Raw genomic sequence first — 17544 nt, 5'->3', positions numbered from 1 at the left:
GCAAAATCTATACACTCGGCATAGGCTGCCCGTGAAACGGCGCCGTGCCACGTCCTTCTTTGCCGAGCGCCTGCGGTTAGGCACTCGGCAAAGATTTTGTTTTTAATTTCTTTGCCGAGTGCCCCAGATCTGGCGCTCGGCAAAGATTTTTTTTATTTTTTTAAAATTCTTTGCCGAGCGTCTCAGATCTGGCGCTCGGCAAAGAAAAAAATTTTATTTTTAAAATACTTTGCCGAGTGCTCCCTGGACGGCACTCGGCAAAGATTTAAAATTTTTTTTTAATTATTTCTTTGCCGAGTGCTCCTGTGTATGCACTTGGCAAAGAGGAAAATTTAAAAAAAAATTAAAACATTCTTTGCCGAGTGCCTGAGGGCTGGCACTCGGCAAAGACACCCTTTGCCGAGTGCCATGCCCCGGCACTCGGCAAAGTTTTTTTGTTTTTTTTGTTTTTGGCCTCCAATTTTTTTGTGCAGCCTTTTTAAAGCACCAGGAACTCCTAGTTACAATTTGGAGATTTTTTTGTGGCTTTTTGTTATATTTAGTTACTTTATTTCGTTTACTTGAATTTTTCTGGAAATTAGAAATTTGAACTGCACGTGGTACGAATAATGGAGTTTAATGATTCAAAAATTGATAGTCATGTTAGTGTGTGTTATGAGAGGCCGTATCCAGGAACAGACCCGAAATTTCGGATATCTCGTTCACGAAACATGCCCGCGAAATTGCGTGTGAAGTGTTTATAAATTCTACAAAATGCAAACGAAGTCCAAAAATCATGAAACTTGTTGAGATGTCGTGATATCATATGTGGAGGCTATGATAAAAATTTCAGAAAATTTCGTGCACGTTGTCACGTACGATGCTTACAAACCAGGACATCTCCACATGTGATATCTGATATCACATGTGGAGATGTTCTGGTTTGTAAGCATCGTACGTGACAACGTGCACGAAATCTTCTGAAATTTTTATCATAGCCTCCACATATGATATCACGACATCTCAACAAGTTTCATGATTTTTGGACTTCGTTTGTATTTTATAGAATTTATAAACACTTCACACGCAATTTCGCGGACATGTTTCGTGAACGAGATATCCGAAATTTTGGGTCCGTTCCTGGATACGGCCTCTCATAACACACACTAACATGACTATCAATTTTCGAATCATTAAACTCCATTATTCGTACCACGTGCAGTTCACATTTCTAATTTCCAGAAAAATTCAAGTAAACGAAATAAAGTAACTAAATATAACAAAAAGCCACAAAAAAATCTTCAAATTGTAACTAGGAGTTCCTGGTGCTTTAAAAAGGCTGCACAAAAAAATTGGAGGCCAAAAACAAAAAAAACAAAAAAACTTTGCCGAGTGCCGGGGCATGGCACTCGGCAAAGGGTGTCTTTGCCGAGTGCCAGCCCTCAGGCACTCGGCAAAGAATGTTTTAATTTTTTTTTTAAATTTTCCTCTTTGCCGAGTGTGTACACAGGAGCACTCGGCAAAGAAATAATTAAAAAAAAATTTTAAATCTTTGCCGAGTGCCGTCCAGGGAGCACTCGGCAAAGTATTTTAAAATAAAAATTTTTTCTTTGCCGAGCGCCAGATCTGAGACGCTCGGCAAAGAATTTAAAAAAAATAAAAAAAAATCTTTGCCGAGTGCCAGATCTGGGGCACTCGGCAAAGAATTAAAAACAAAAAAAAAATCTTTGCCGAGTGCCTCCCTGATCCGGCACTCGGCAAAGCCGCGGACACCCCGGTTTTTGACCGGCCGGGCAGTCACTGCCAGGCAAACGCGCCAACGCCAGCCCGCCCCGCTCGCCCGGCCGCCACGGCCGCCCGCGCACGCTCCGCGCCGTCGCGCGCCCGCGCGCCCTGCGCCCGCGCCGTCCGTACACCCACCGCGCGCCCGAGCGCCGCTGCAGGCCCGAGCGCCTCGACCGAGCGCACTGCGACGAGAGCCTGCGACGTCAAGCCCGAAGCCGGCACGCCGGCGCGCACTGCGCGCCCTGCGCCGCGCGGCCGAGACCCGCGCCGCCACGGACGCTGCGCTGACAGCGCGCCGAAGCGCCCGGCGCAAGCGCCTGGCAGCGACCCGCGACAGCCCGGCAGATGACGATGCCCAAGCGCACGCGCGACCCCTGCTGCCCGCGCCGCCACGGCCGCAGACGCTGCCCGCGCGCCCGCGTTCGACCCGGACGCCGCGTTGACCGGGCGCCCGCGCGCCCGGCCGCCCGCGCCGCCTTGCCCTCGCTGCCCACGCGCCCGGCCGCCCGCGCGCCGTGCCCTCGGCCGGCCCTGCCCTCGGCCAGCGCCGCCCGCTGCCTTCGCGCCCTGCGCCGGCCGCGCCGTGCCCCGGCCGGCCCTTCCCCCAGCCGCGCCGCCCTGACCCGGCCGGCCCTGCGCCCCGGCCGCGCCTTTTTTACGGCCTTGCCCTGCCCCCGGCCGCCGCCCCGTGGACCACCCCGCCCCAACGCCATCCGTGCTCGACCCCATCCCTGACTCCGCCCGATCCCGACGCCGCCCGCCCCTACCCCGTCGCCCGTCAGGTATGCCTTCTCACTTATTATTGTGGAGGTAGTGGTAGTTGTAGTAGTATTAGTTGTACTAGTGGCAGTATTAGTACAACTAGTGGTAGTATTAGTAGTAGAATTAGTGGTAGTAGTAGTAGTAGAAGTAGTGGTAGTAGTAGTACAAGTAGAGGTACTACTTGGATATATTCTTCTACATGGATTGATATCCAAACTACATGGCTTCTGTTGAGCCATATGTGCTTGTCGGCCATCGTGCCGTTGTTTTTTGCAGGTTTTGGAAACCTCACCGTGCAGGGGAGGTTCTGCCGATTTTTTTTGTAAATAACAGTATTTTGTTCCATTTTTGTAGAGAAGAGCCCGTCAGAGTTGAGTCGGAGTTCTCGCCACCGTGTCGGTCTGCCTGCACCGCGTTGTCTCGCCACTGCACCGACCCGCCACGGCCCCGCTAGCCTGACTCCATCGCCACCCTAGGTATAACCCCTCTTTTTATATCATTGTCGTAGATCGCGTAACCCAGTTAGGCGTCTCCCGTTCGAAAGACATACGGTTGGAGGTATGCAGATCTTTGCATATCTATGACCGTATCTATTTCGGATTGTCCACGCTTTTTGGACAGCCCGCGGATGCGTAGATGGGTTAGTTTCCATGTTCTGCTCTAGTCCGAGACAGACTTTCGGCATCACCTCCCTGTTGTTCTCCGGATACACACTCTTCTTTGGTAGGACGTGTATCTGGAGAACAGCGGGGAGGTGCTGCTGAAATTCTGTCTTGGATAGGAGTAGAGCATGAAAACTAACCTCATCTACACATCTGCGGGTGGGATTAGGACCTATCCTCACCTATTAGACAGTAGGAACACCATGTACATGCAATTAATGGTTACATTACTCGCCGATACATATGTTAGAGGATGGATGACCGTCAGTGGATGTACACGGGCTGGAGAAGTCAGAGTGATTACACCACGGAATGGATGAACAAGACCGATGCTTTCTTGAACAGTGTATTTGGCAACGCTGCTAAAGGACATTGCCTAGTTTTGTGTCCCTGCAGCAAATGTGGAAACAGGAGAAGGGTAAACAAGGTGGAAATGGGTAAACATCTTGTGAAGAATGGATTTACGCCGGACTACACCCGGTGGGTCTACCATGGTGAAGCCCATCGTATGAGAGAGGAGGTGGTGAGACCACGGGTGGAGGCTTTTGATGCTGATGCCGGGGTAGCAGACATGTTAGATGACTTTCACCAAGGACAGTTCGATGAGGGACGTGAGAAGGAGGAGATGGAAGCAGCTGCACAGGCATTCTACGATATGATGGACTCGGCACAGAAACCCCTTCACGATCGGTCAACGGTGTCTCAACTGGATGCCATTGGACGCTTAATGGGGTTGAAGTCCGAGTTAAACTTAAGTCGACCTGGCTTCGATAAGATGTTGGCCGTGATTGGCACCTTGCTTCCGGAGGGCCACATTCTGCCGAAGAGCATGTACGAGTCACAGAAACTCCTTCGAGCACTTAAGATGCCGTATGAGCAGATACATGCTTGTCCGAAAGGGTGTCTCCTATTTAGGAAAGAACACGAGCATGCAAAGTTCTGTCCAAAGTGTAAATCCTCCAGGTACCTGGAGGTAGACTCTGATGATGGCCAGAAGAGGCAACTTACGATCCCCATGAAAATCCTACGGTACCTTCCGTTCCTACCGAGGATTCAACGGCTATACATGACCGAGGAATCCGCGAAACAGATGACATGGCACAAAAATGGCAAACGGTACAATCCTGACAAGATGGTACATCCATCCGATGGTGAAGCTTGGATCCGCTTTAATGACAAACATCGTGACAAAGCAGATGAGGCTCGTAATGTACGTGTCGCGTTGGCAACAGATGGGTTCAATCCTTATGGAATGATGGCTGCCCCATACACATGTTGGCCCGTCTTTGTTATCCCCCTTAATCTTCCCCCCGGTGTCTCCTTTCAACGACATAACGTATTCTTGTCATTGATAATTCCTGGACACCCAGGGAGTAATATGGGTGTGTTCATGGAGCCCGTATTTGATGAATTGGTCCGTGCTTGGGACGAAGGGGTATGGACATACGATCGAGCTACAAAGACAACCTTCAAAATGCACGTTTGGTACCACTACTCCCTGCATGACTTCCTGGCGTATGGGATATTCTGCGCCTGGTGTGTTCACGGGAAGTTCCCATGCCCAATATGCAAGGAAGGTGTGAGGTTTATTTGGTTGCAGAAGGGTGGCAAGTATTCGTCGTTTGATAGACATCGTCAATTCCTACCTCTTGACCATCCATTCAGACAAGACATCAAGAACTTTACGAAAGGCGTCAAAGTGACAAACCCTGCACCACGGATGATGAATGGTGCCGAGGTTCATGCTCAGATAGGTGCTCTCGTGCCCAATGAAGAAGGTGGTTTTGTGGGATATGGTGAGCAGCATATGTGGACTCATATCTCGGGCATGACGAGGCTCCCCTATTTCGATGACCTTCTTCTACCACATAACATTGATGTAATGCACACTGAAAAGAATGTCGCCGAGGCACTTTGGGCAACACTCATGGACACTGAAAAGTCTAAGGACAACCCAAAGGCTAGAGTAGACCTGGCAACGTTGTGCGATAGACCAAAATGTAGAAATAAAGCCAGAATTGAGGCTTCCATTGCAGAGGCATACATTCTAGAGGAGGTGTCGAACTTCACAGAGAAATACTACACTGAGAAACTTCCTAACGTTCATAATCCACCCCCTCGTTACAATGCTGGAGAAAATGAATCGAACCTCAGCCTTTTCCAAGGGCAACTTGGAAGCGCAAGTGCATCGACCATTAAGCAATTGAAAAATGAAGAGTGGCGCAGTATCATGCTGTATGTGTTGACCAACCTTGTCGAGGTGCAACCGTTCATTCGGTAAGTTCTAAACGAACTTGTTTCATTTCGCCGTATGTCCTTGTTTCATCGTCCAACCCCCTTGTTTCTCGTTGGTACAGGGAATTTCTTCGTCAATCCTGGCATGGATCAAGGCAACCTACACCGCAAGAAAATGATACCCTTCTTTCACGGGGTGCGGGACTAGGGAGCCCCGATTTCATTTGTTGGCTCAAACAGAAAGCCCAAACTGATGCGCCTATAAGTGATGAGTTAAGACAGGTTGCAAATGGCTGTGCCGTTAGGGTCAAGTCATTTACCGGTTATGACGTGAATGGATATCGTTTTCACACAGCAAGCTACGAGCAGAGTCGGCCCAATCGACAAACCACAAACAGCGGAGTTGTTACGCCCGGCACTGATGGACTCGACTATTATGGAAGAATTGAAGAAATCTACGAAATATCATTTTATGGTTCCAAACCTCTTACTCCTGTCATATTCAAATGCCACTGGTTTCATCCTGGTGTAACGAGACGGAGCCCTAAGCTCGGGCTAGTCGAGATTCGACAGGATTCCGTCTATCCAGGAAAAGATGTCTACATTGTGGCTCAACAGGCCGTCCAGGTTTATTATACGTCATACGCGTGCAAAGACGCTGAGCATCTTAAGGGTTGGTCTATTGTGCACAATGTATCGCCACACGGTAAACTACCTGTCCTAAACGATGAAGATTATAACTTCAACCCAAACACATATGATGGAGAGTTCTATCAAGAAGAGGGGCTACAAGGGAGGTTTGACATAGACTTAACCGAAGAGATAGGAATGGAAGTAGATAATGAAAGGGATGATGACGAGGACGCTGGAGACGAGGTGCGAAATCTGAAGGATATACAAATGCTTGAGCGATTACATTTCGGCAATGACAATGAAGACAACATTCCTCCTTCGGATAGTGTTGATGAGTTGGACAATGTTGATAGTGATGACGAGACCTATGATCCAGCTAATTTCAATCATGAAGATTATTTCTAATACATGTAATACTATGTTTTTTGTAATTATGTTTTGTTCATTTTTGCATATATTTCTAATACATGTAATACTATATTTTTTGTAATTATGTTTTGTTTATTTTTGCACCTATTTCTAATTATGTCTTGTTTTTCTTTTTTATTGCAGGTGATTGAACAAAGATGGCGGGCGACCGTCATAGGTCTGTGAACTCGATTTACCAAAGACAACGCCGGTCGCAGGAGGGGGCGGAGGGGGCAGTAGAGGGATCGAACAGGAGGAGGAGGACCGCTAGCCGCAGGAGGGGGCCGTCTCCTCCCATGCCACGTGAGGAGGACCGCCAGCCGTAGGAGGAGGTGGCGCCCGTGGACGAGTCAGACGAGGAGTTGGTTCGGCAGACGGAGGAGGAGGAGGAGGAGGGGGAGGCGGCAGGCACGGGTTCTGCTTCCTCCAACTCCTCTTCGAGTGTCTACTTGCGAGGTCCCGCGAGTCTCCCACAGGTTCCGCTTCGTCACCAATGCCCACTGATTCGCCCCGAAGGACAAAAGTAAGTAACTGTATATGTTATCACCACTACTTCATATGATATGATGAAAAAAACTAATAATTTTTCTTAATTACTCGTGCAGGAACTGGGTGGTTGTGTCGGGTGGTAGCGCACGGCTAGTCAACGGCATCCTGGGTCTTCTGTGCAGGCAGCACTTCCCCGGCATTGTCACGTACGCATCGAAGACGGAGCCGGCCTACTCGTTTGACCACTACGTCGTCGCCTCCGATGCGGAGTACCCCAACAAGGCGGCGCGGGTGAAGGCAGAGTTTTGGGTAAGTCTCCCTTGCACAACATTGCTCAATACGTCGCATTCATTAGACTTTTCTTGAAATAATGAATCGATACATCGCTTTTGTATGCAGACTTATTACAGATGCGAGGAGGGATTTGAGGCCAGGGCGGAGCAGGCGACTACCAAAGCCTGTAAAAAACTCGTCACCGACATGCATCACGAGGCGCGCATCCAGGCCATCGTAACCTACTACGGGTCGAAGCTTGGAGAGAGGAAAACCAAGAAAGACGCAAGAGAGATGCAGCTGACCCGGGAGCAGTACCTTGAGGTAAATGAAGAACATCAACATTGATTCAATTTGAGATTAAGTTGGTTTAATTTGATCTTCTTATATGTCCAATACTTGATGACGTGTAGGTGATTCCCTGGTGGTGCCAAGCGTATCCCGAGTGTTGGGCGATGATGGTGGACAGGTGGTTCACGGAGGAGTACCTCAAGATGCACAGGGATGCCCGGGACCGTCGTTTACTGATGCAAGGTCCAGCACACCATCAAGGCAGCCGCAACCTCGCCGGATACAAACAAGCATGGGTACGCGAATTGATTTATCTATTGTCACGCTCAGTTCTGTCTGATTTCTAATCATCGTGCTGTCTTTCTCGCAGTCGGCGTCACATAGTGGCCAGGCTTGCTCGGACTTCCAGGCATGGTGTATGGCCCACAAGGGTAAGGCGACGTCCGACGTCTCCTTCAACCTGGAGGACCCGCCCGAGGCATACACGAACCCGAGCGTCCACTCTCGCATCAGTGAGTACACTGAGGTGGCGAGGTCGCTCCATGGGGCAGACCACGATCCGAGCACCCAGGACTTCGATGGAGAGGCCGTCATGAGGGCGGGGCAAGGCAAGAAGCATGGACGGTTCTGGCTTGGCGACGGCGTCATCGACACGGCCTCTACTCCCTCTCTCTCCCAGATCTGAGCACGGAGCACGAGCGAGAGCCCGGCCATTCGCACACGGCCGACCGCTGCACAGCACCGGGTCGACGCACTCGAGGTTATTCCTGTTTTACTCGTCATACATTGATCTTTACACACCTTAATTAGCTCTGCATTACTGAAACATTGGAGTGAAATATTGCAGGCCCGGCTAGAACAAGAAATGACGGAACGTCAGGAGCTGGGGGCCCAGTTGGAGGCCGAGCGGGCCGAGCGGCAGGCCCAGGCGCAGAGGCTGATGGACATTACGGATTTCCTACAAGGGCTTGGGCAACGTATGGGCTTGTCTCTGCCACCTGGGCTGTTGGTTCCACCTCCGCCTCCACGTCCTGTAGCTGCAGCTACTCCTGTGAGTATCAAAGTTTTTTACTTTCACTTGTGCTTTGCTTGTATGGCCTCTATCGTCCTAGATTAGCTATCAAATTAATTTTGTCTCACATGCAATCTTTTCTCCTTTGTGCAGTCTCCATCTGACGGTGGTTCGAATAATCCACCTCATGCACCTACGAATGATGCACCTGGGCCTTCACCACAGTCGCAGTGGCCGAGATGAGTGCATGTTGTATTTTTTACATTTGTTGTTCACTTGGTGATGAACTTGTGATGCACTTGTGGACTTTGATGAACTTGTAAACTTATTTGGATGGACTTGAGCACTTATTATTACATATTGTGATGGATGTGTTATGGGCGGATGGATGTGTGGATGGATGAGATATATATGTGATGGATGAGATATATATGCGATGGATGAGATATATATGTGATGGATAAGGTATATATGTGATATATGTTTGTATGAATGTATTTGTCATGATGGAACGCAAAAAAAAAATTATTTGCCGTTTTGGGTCACTTTGCCGAGTGTTGCACTCGGCAAAGGACCCCTTTGCCGAGCGCAATGGTCAAAACACTCGGCAAAGCTGGCAAAATGGGCGACCAGAAAGCAGATTTTCCAGCTTTGCCGAGTGCTATGACTATAACACTCGGCAAAGAAATTTAAAAAAAAAAAATTTTAAACTTTGCCGAGTGCCTGGAGTGGTGGCACTCGGCAAAGAAAATTTCCAAAAAAAATAAAAGCTCTTTGCCGAGTGTCTGCCGGGTTGACGCTCGGCAAATAATTTTTAAAAAAAAAATAAAAAATCTTTGCCGAGTGCCTGGAGGCTTGGCACTCGGCAAAGAAAATTTTCAAAAAAAAAATAAAAGCTCTTTGCCGAGTGCCTTCCGGGTTGGCGCTCGGCAAAGAATTTTTTTAAAAAAAAGGCTTTGCCGAGTGCATGGAGGTTTGGCACTCGGCAAAGAAAATTCTCAAAAAAAAAATAGAAGCTCTTTGCCGAGTGCCTCACGTGTTGGCACTCGGCAAAGAAAGTTTTAAAAAAAATTTAAAAAAATCTTTGCCGAGTGCCGGCAGGGTTGACACTCGGCAAAGTGACCGTCAACGGAACCGGCGCCGTGACGGTCGCTTTTCTTTGCCGAGTGTTTCCGGGGCACTCGGCAAAGCCTTTGCCGAGTGCCCGATAAAATACACTCGGCAAAGAGTGCTTTGCCGATCAATTTTTTGCCGTGTGTGCTTTGCCGAGTGCCACACTCGGCAAAGGCTTTGCCGAGTGCAATATAGCCTTTGCCGAGTGCCTCAGGCACTCGGCAAAGAACCTGAATCCAGTAGTGAGTTGTCCTTATAAATCTATTTGTAGAGGCTGCTGGTGTTATCAGCTCTCCTATAAATAGTTTAATTTGTAGGGGTGGCTCAATATTGAGCCGTCCCTATAAATAAACACCGAATAGTAAAAAAATAAACACTAGAATTTGAATTTTTTTAAACGACCTCGGATGGAGAAATGACCAAAATAAAAGTTATAGATCTCGAAAAGTTATGAAATTTTACTGTTTATAACTTTTTTATTTAAAATCATTTACTGCTTTAAAATGCTGCTTGAAATTCAATTTTGAAATTATTGAAGAACCCTTATTTCTCTTTTTAATCTCTGGCTAAAACTTATAACTACTCTTTCTCCCTCATACTAACTTCAAATTTGATGATTTTTTCCTAAAATTTACTAAAATCACGCTATATCAATTTATTGTTTCTTACAGCTATTATTTTGTCCATCTTTTTTATGTGACTGTGTTTTATCTATTTGGATTTTGAATTTTAAAAAAATGACAACTTCAAACGTCATTTTGAAACATTAAATGATTTTAGCTGAAAAAATCATGAACATAAAAATTGTAGAACTCATCAAGAACTACAACTTTTATTTTGGTTATTTTTTTATCCAACAAAGTGGTAGTAACATTGTTCACAAAATTTACATAGCTCTCTTATAATTCCATAGACTGTAAGAGAGATATGTAAAATTTATGAGCAATGTTACTACCACTAAGTCAGATGACCAAATAACCAAAATAAAAGTTGTAGATCTCAGAAAGTTATAGAACTTTGTAGTTGACAACTTTTTATTTTAATTCATTTTGTCAAGAAAAACTACGTCTGGGTTTCTCAAATTTGAATTTCAAAATTTTCAAACGACCTCGGATCAATAAACAACCAAAATGAAAGTTGTAGATCCCAAAAAGTTATATAACTTTATAGTTGACAACTTTTTTATTTGAAATCATCTTATCAAGCAAAACTACGTTTGAATTTTCAAAAAAATTTAAATTTAAAATTTTTAAACGACCTCGGATGGACAAACAACAAAAATGAAAGTTGTAGATCTCAAAAAGTTATGAAACTTTATTGTTGTCAACCTTTTCATTTGAAATCATCTTGTCAAGAAAAACTACATTTGAATTTCTCAAATTTGATATTCAAATTTTGTAAACGACCTCGGATGGATAAACTACCGAAATAAAAGTTGTAGATCTCAAAAAGTCACAAAACTTTGTAGTTGACAACTTTTTATTTGAATTCATTTAGGGACTCAAACAATCAATTTATGCTCAGTTTAGGATAATACGTGGGGAAAGAAAATGCAATATGGACACAAGTGACAGTGTGGTGTAGTGATTAGAGGAAAGAGCGCGCAAGGCTGAGGTTGCTGGTTCGAATTCCAGCCGACGCGAAATCTCCAAAAATCGTGCAAAAAATGTTGTGGCTATAGAGCGGGTGTGTGTGGCTGACTAGAGTGGAGGGCCTCCTCAGATTAAAAAAAATACTATTTTTGAGTAATTTTTTAATGATTTTTAAAAATTAATTTGTAGAAACGATACTGCTTTTTTATAGGGGCGGCTGACCAACCATGTCTATAAACGGGTTATTTGTAGCCACGGTTGTTTAGAGCGGTCGGCAAAACCACGACTATAAATGCACACGATCCGTCACTCAAATACCTGCTGGCGTAGTGACATGACAGATCAAGAAATAGCGGGACAGAGTGCCGCGCACGGTTTGCGGCATGCATGCATCCATTTGGATGCATCTGTGAACTGTGTGATGCGTCAGGCTAGGAAATTCATAAGCTAATAAAACACCCTACCAGTACATACGTGGTTGATGAATATAAGGCCATGTTTAGTTGCCCGGAATCGGCGCCACCGAAAATACTGTAGTCACTGTAGTGTGCTGTAGCGTTTCATTTGTATTTAGTAATAACTGTCCAATCGTTGACTAATTAGGCTCAAAACGTTCATCTCGCAAAGTACAACCAAACTATGCAATTAATTTTTGATTTCGTCAACATTTAGTACTCCATACATGTACCGTAAGTTTGATGTGACGGAGAATCTTCTTTTTACATGGTGTCAAAGTTTGGATTTTGGAGTGAACTAAACATGACCTAATTTTGCATGCACGAGAGATGACGAGACCAGATTAATATAATGAGATGCAGACGGATTGGATAAGGACGCATATATCACTAATATTATATTTATTTTTATATTATATTTAGATTCGATTTTAAATATGAATAATATCAACTATAACAGATGATATCGATATCATAAATATACGATTTAAATATTCAAATATGAATACGGTATCGAATATTCATCATACAGACTCGGATATGGACCGATACGAACTCTTCTAAACATATTTAGCCTTAAATACGGTCGAAAAATAAGCTTATGTTTACACCCCTGGTCACGGGCGGATCCAGAACGGGGTTGCGCCCCTGGCTGAGCTGCTGATTTACGTTCAAAACAGTCTGATCTTGCTTTCTAAGTCTTTTTTTTATCTAATTAAGATCATAGTTTTTTAGGTTAATTACCACATATATTAAAGATGCTACATAGACTCGCCCTAGGCTGCAGCCCGGGCCCTGGATCCGCCCCTCACACCACACGGACCACAACGCGACAAAGGAGACAATCTCTGCAGCATAGGCATGGCTGGTTCCATCGATTCACCCCGCGCGTGTACAATATGCAATGCAAGTACTGGCACACACAACCCATGCATCCCCATTCGAATCTTTGCAGACACTCACTGGCACACACAAGCCCGATCCACTTGAGTGCTTTGCAGAAACCTTTGCGATCGATCGGCCCCATCATCTATCTCGACCACTCGTCATGGGACAAGCACCGTACCGTACTGGCACACCAGCAACCAGTCAAAACTGCAGCGCTGCCGGCTACTCCTTCCGTCTCGTTGAGAGTGTCGTGCTTGAGTAGATTTCTTATTTAACATTCGTCTTATTTAAATTTTTTTATACAAATAGTTAAATAATTAAATCATTATTAAAGCATCTCTAATGATAAAATAAGCCATAGAAAAATAAATAATATTTGTACAAAAATTACGAATAAGACAAACAGTCAAATAAGAGATCTAAAAGTCAAAAACAACACTTTTAATATGACGGAGGGATTATATCATACTAGCCACTGCTGTCCGCGCTTCGCTGTGGGTGATAGGCTTAGTATAGAAAAAATCTTAGGAAATATGGCTCATATGTCTAATATATTTTCTCATCGCGTTACTGTTGGATATCATATGGGCTTGGCCTATATAATATTTAATAATTAAATAAAACTCTATAATGCGTAACATTAAGTGTTGTATGGTTTAATATCATACGGGATTTTGACTGAACGCTGACTCAGCTTATATGGTTGGAAATTATTCATCTAAATTAAAAAGCTGAGAAAAGGATAAAGGCGTGCCGCGCGTGCGTCGTCGGCCGGGCCGTGGCAAGGCGGGGCGGGCGTGGTCAGTCTTTTGCCACTTAAATCCACATTATCACGGGAGTTTCACTCCTTGATGGTGGAGGCGAACTGACTGCGTCAGTTACCGCCCCTTCCGCTTCCGCTTCCCGTCTTCTGGGATTCTCCGTCGCCTTCGTCTTCTCTTCCCCGTCAACAGCCATATATCCCGTCTTCCGTCAGTCCAGACCTCATCTTCCGTAACTACTCCCGAGAGAACCACAGATCAGCAGCCTTCTGATTTCCCCGTCCCATACCTCTGCACGCACGGAGGAGCGGGAGAGCAGGTGCCTCCAGAACCTTCGTCCGCCTAAGAATCCTGCACAGGGTGAGCGGTGATTAGGTTTTTGGGGAGCAATCCACGACTGCTCGTCCATCTTCTTCCTGGAGATCGCTCTTGGATCCGTCCTCTCCCTAGAACGTCACGGCGTCTTCTTCCTGGTGATCCGTTCATGGGACTGCACTACGAACATCTTCCTGCATCGACTGTGGTCTGCGACTTCGAGCAACGCACTATGTCGATTAGTGTGAATGGAGCCTCCGATGCCCTCAGCATGGGACCCTCCGCTGGGTACAGTCTAATCTCTATGATTACTGTATTTTGTATTCTTACTGTATCAATCAGTATGTCATCTATGCATGCTGTAGCGTTCATAAGAAATATACACATGCACATATATGCTGTCACAAACCTGCTGATGTTATATTTCTGGATTAAACTGATAATGAAAATGCCTAAATTCCTAACAATCCAAAAACCTAATAATAGGCAATTTTCTGTCAGTGGATTTGCTATCGCTTTGAAGCCGAATAATTTTGATGGCAAGAATTTTATGATATGGCGTGCAAAGATGGTATTGTGGTTGACTGCGATGAACTGCTATCACGCCACATAGGGGAAGCCTAAACAGTTTACTCCTAAGGAGGAGGGAAAGTTTTTGGCTGCCGATAACCTGTTTCGAGGCGTCGTGATTAGTGCACTTCATCCCAAGTATGAGAAAAAACTACATATCTTGCACATCAGACAAAGAATTATGGGATGCTCTTGAGGCAAAGTTGGGGTTTTTTTATGCTGGTAGTGAGCTGTACCTTATGGAGCAGCTGTATGACTACAAAATTGTTGAAAACCGTTCTATGGTTGAACAGGCTCATGAGATACAGGCGCTGGCAAAGGAACTAGAACATTTCCCATATTTGTTGCCCGACAAGTTTGTGGTCGGCGGTATAATTGCTAAGTTGCCACCTTCTTGTAGGGATTTTGCTACTTCTCTAAAACATAAGAGACAAGAGTTTAGCGTGGCTGAGCTTATTGGATCTCTTGATGTTGAGGAGAGGGCGAGAGCAAAAGACAACCGTGGAAAAGGAGTTGAGTCTTCCGCTGCCAATATGGTGCAGAAGAAAAACTCATTTGCATCTCGTAATAAAAAGAAGAAGAACATGCAAGAGAACAACAATGCAAAGCTTAAGCAGACCGCATAGTTTAAGAAGAAAAACAACAAGAAAGGTGGAGGATGCTTTGTTTGCGGGAGTGATGAGCATTGGGGCAAGTGCGTGCCTAGACCGCAAATACAAGCAAGAAAAGAAATCAGCAAATGTGGTCATTAGCGAGACTGGAGTAGGAACATCTGGGTATGGTAATTCTTTACCCTTTGTTCTTTCAGTTTGTCTTTCACCTGAGTGGTGGATGGACAGTGGTGCTAATATTCATGTGTGTGCTGATGTTTCTTTGTTTATTTCCTATCAGGCCAGCAGGAGTGGAGCCTTGCTGATGGGAAACGGTTCGCATGTGCGTGTTCTTGGTGCTGGTACGGTCGTTCTAAAGTTTACTTCGGGAAAGATGGTGCAATTAAGGAACGTGCAACATGTCCCCTCCATCAAGAAGAATCTTGTTAGCGCTTCTCAGATGTGTCGCGATGGCTTTAAAATTATGCTTGAGTCCAATAAATGTATTGTGTCGAGACATGGAACATTTGTCGGAAAAGGTTATGATTGCGGAGGCTTGCTCCGTTTATCTTTGCTTGATGATGTGTGTAATAAAGTAGTGAACAATGTTATTGTTTCGGATGAGTCGAATATATGGCATTCACGACTTTGTCACATTAATTTTGGCTGTCTCACGTGGCTTGCAAATCTGAATTTAATCCTAAAATTTAACTTAGTCAAAGATTCTAAGTGCCAGGTGTGTGTGCAATCGAAGCAACCGTGCAAGCCTCACAAGGCTGCTGAGGCGAGGAACTTGGCACCATTAGAACTCGTTCATTCTGATTTATGCGAAATGAATAGCGAATTGACTAAAGGCGGTAGACGATACTTCATGACATTTATAGACGATTGCACTAGATTTTGCTACGTGTATTTATTAAAAACAAAAGATGAAGCGTTGCATTATTTTAAAGTCTATAAAGCTGAGGTAGAAAATCAACTTGAGAAGAAAATCAAGCGTTTACGGTCCGATCACGGGGGAGAATATTTCTCAAATGAATTTTCTAAGTTTTGCGCGGTGCATGGAATTATTCATGAGAGGACGCCACCATACTCACCACGTTCCAATGGGATTGTAGAGAGAAAGAACCGCACTCTAACTGATTTGGTTAATGCCATATTGGAGACTGCGGGACTATCTAAGGAATGGTGGGGTGAGGCTATTTTGATAGCATGTCATGTCCTAAATAGAGTGCCCACAAAGAACAAAGAAATCACACCATTCGAGGAATGTGAGAAGAAGAGATTAAATCTCTCTTACCTGCGAACTTGGGGTTGTTTGGCTAAAGTGAATGTGCCAATAAACAAAAAGCGAAAGCTTGGACCAAAGATTGTTGATGGTGTCTTTCTTGGTTATGCTATTCACAGTGTGGGTTATAGATTTCTAATTATAAACTCTAGTGTTCCTGAGATGGCTGTTGATACAATCATGGAATCTAGAGATGCTACATTTTTTGAGAATGAGTTTCCCATAAAAAATGCACCTAGCACAACTGGTCATGAATTTATAATTCCCCATGAGCATGGAAATTTTACTCCGATAGAACAAATTGAGGAACCCTATGTGCAAAATCCTGAGGAGGATGACACTATAGCCACCAGGAAAAGCAAGAGACAGAGGACTGCAAAGTCTTTTGGTGATGACTATATTGTGTACCTTGTGGATGACACACCAACGACCATTGAAGAGGCATATTCCTCTCCTGATGCTGACTTATGGAAGGAAGCAGTATGGAGTGAGATGAATTCTGTTATGTCTAATGGAACTTGAGAAATTGTTGATCGTCCCTATGGATGCAAGCCTATAGGGTGCAAATGGGTGTTCAAGAAAAAGCTTAGGCCTGATGGTACTATTGAGATGTACAAGGCAAGGCTTGTGGCCAAGGGTTATACTCAAAAGGAAGGTGAGAATTTCTTTGATACTTATTCACCGGTTGCCCGATTGACCACAATTCGAGTTTTGCTTTCCCTGGCAGCCTCTTATGGTCTTATCGTTCATCAAATGGATGTTAAGATAGCTTTTCTAAACGGAGAGTTGGAGGAGGAGATCTATATGGATCAGCCGGATGGGTTTGTGGCAAATGGTCAAGAAGGCAAAGTGTGTAAATTATTAAAGTCATTATATGGCCCAAAACAAGCTCCTAAGCAATGGCATGAGAAGTTCGACAAAACTTTAACATCCACTGGCTTTGTTGTGAATGAAGCTGACAAATGTGTGTACTATCGGTATGGTGGGGGTGAAGGAGTCATTTTGTGTTTATATGTTGATGACATACTGATCTTTGGATCCAGCCTCAAAGTGATCGAAGAGGTGAAGGGATTTTTAACTAATAATTTTGAGATGAAAGATTTGGGAGAGGCTGATGTTATTCTTAATATCAAGCTTCTAAGAGAAGGTGGTGGTGGGGTAACTCTGTTACAAACCCACTATGTGGAAAAGGTGCTGAGTCGCTTTGGGTTCAGTGACTATGCACCTGCTCCTACACCTTATGACCCTAGTGTGCTATTGAGGAAAAATCGAAGAATAGCAAGGGATCAGTTGAGATATTCCCAGATCATTGGTTCGCTCATGTATCTTGCTAGTGCAACAAAGCTAGACATCTCATTTGCAGTATACAAGCTAAGCCGGTTTGTGTCAAACCCAGGAGATGATCATAGGCGTGGTCTTGAGAGAGTAATGCGCTACCTAAAA

The 17544-nt window shown here is 45.0% G+C and overlaps 1 protein-coding gene across 1 annotated transcript; it reads right to left on the bottom strand.

The window, feature by feature from the left end:
- Positions 1 to 1776: 1776 nt before the first annotated feature.
- LOC136524081 (uncharacterized) lies at positions 1777 to 2493 on the bottom strand. Its single transcript, XM_066517557.1, has one exon. It carries the CDS (start codon positions 2491 to 2493, stop codon positions 1777 to 1779), a length of 717 nt encoding a protein of 238 aa, XP_066373654.1.
- Between the last annotated feature and the right edge of the window lie 15051 nt (positions 2494 to 17544).

This window comes from Miscanthus floridulus, chromosome 18 (genome assembly GCF_019320115.1).
Source record: "Miscanthus floridulus cultivar M001 chromosome 18, ASM1932011v1, whole genome shotgun sequence".
Taxonomy (NCBI): domain Eukaryota; kingdom Viridiplantae; phylum Streptophyta; class Magnoliopsida; order Poales; family Poaceae; genus Miscanthus; species Miscanthus floridulus.
Note: the sequence above shows the minus strand (reverse complement) of the source record. Positions and strands in the feature narration are given on the sequence as shown.

What these genes read in the sequence shown, in the direction of transcription:
- LOC136524081 (XM_066517557.1), bottom strand. Translation starts at nt 2,493, where the DNA reads ATGGGGTCGAGCACGGATGGCGTTGGGGCGGGGTGGTCCACGGGGCGG.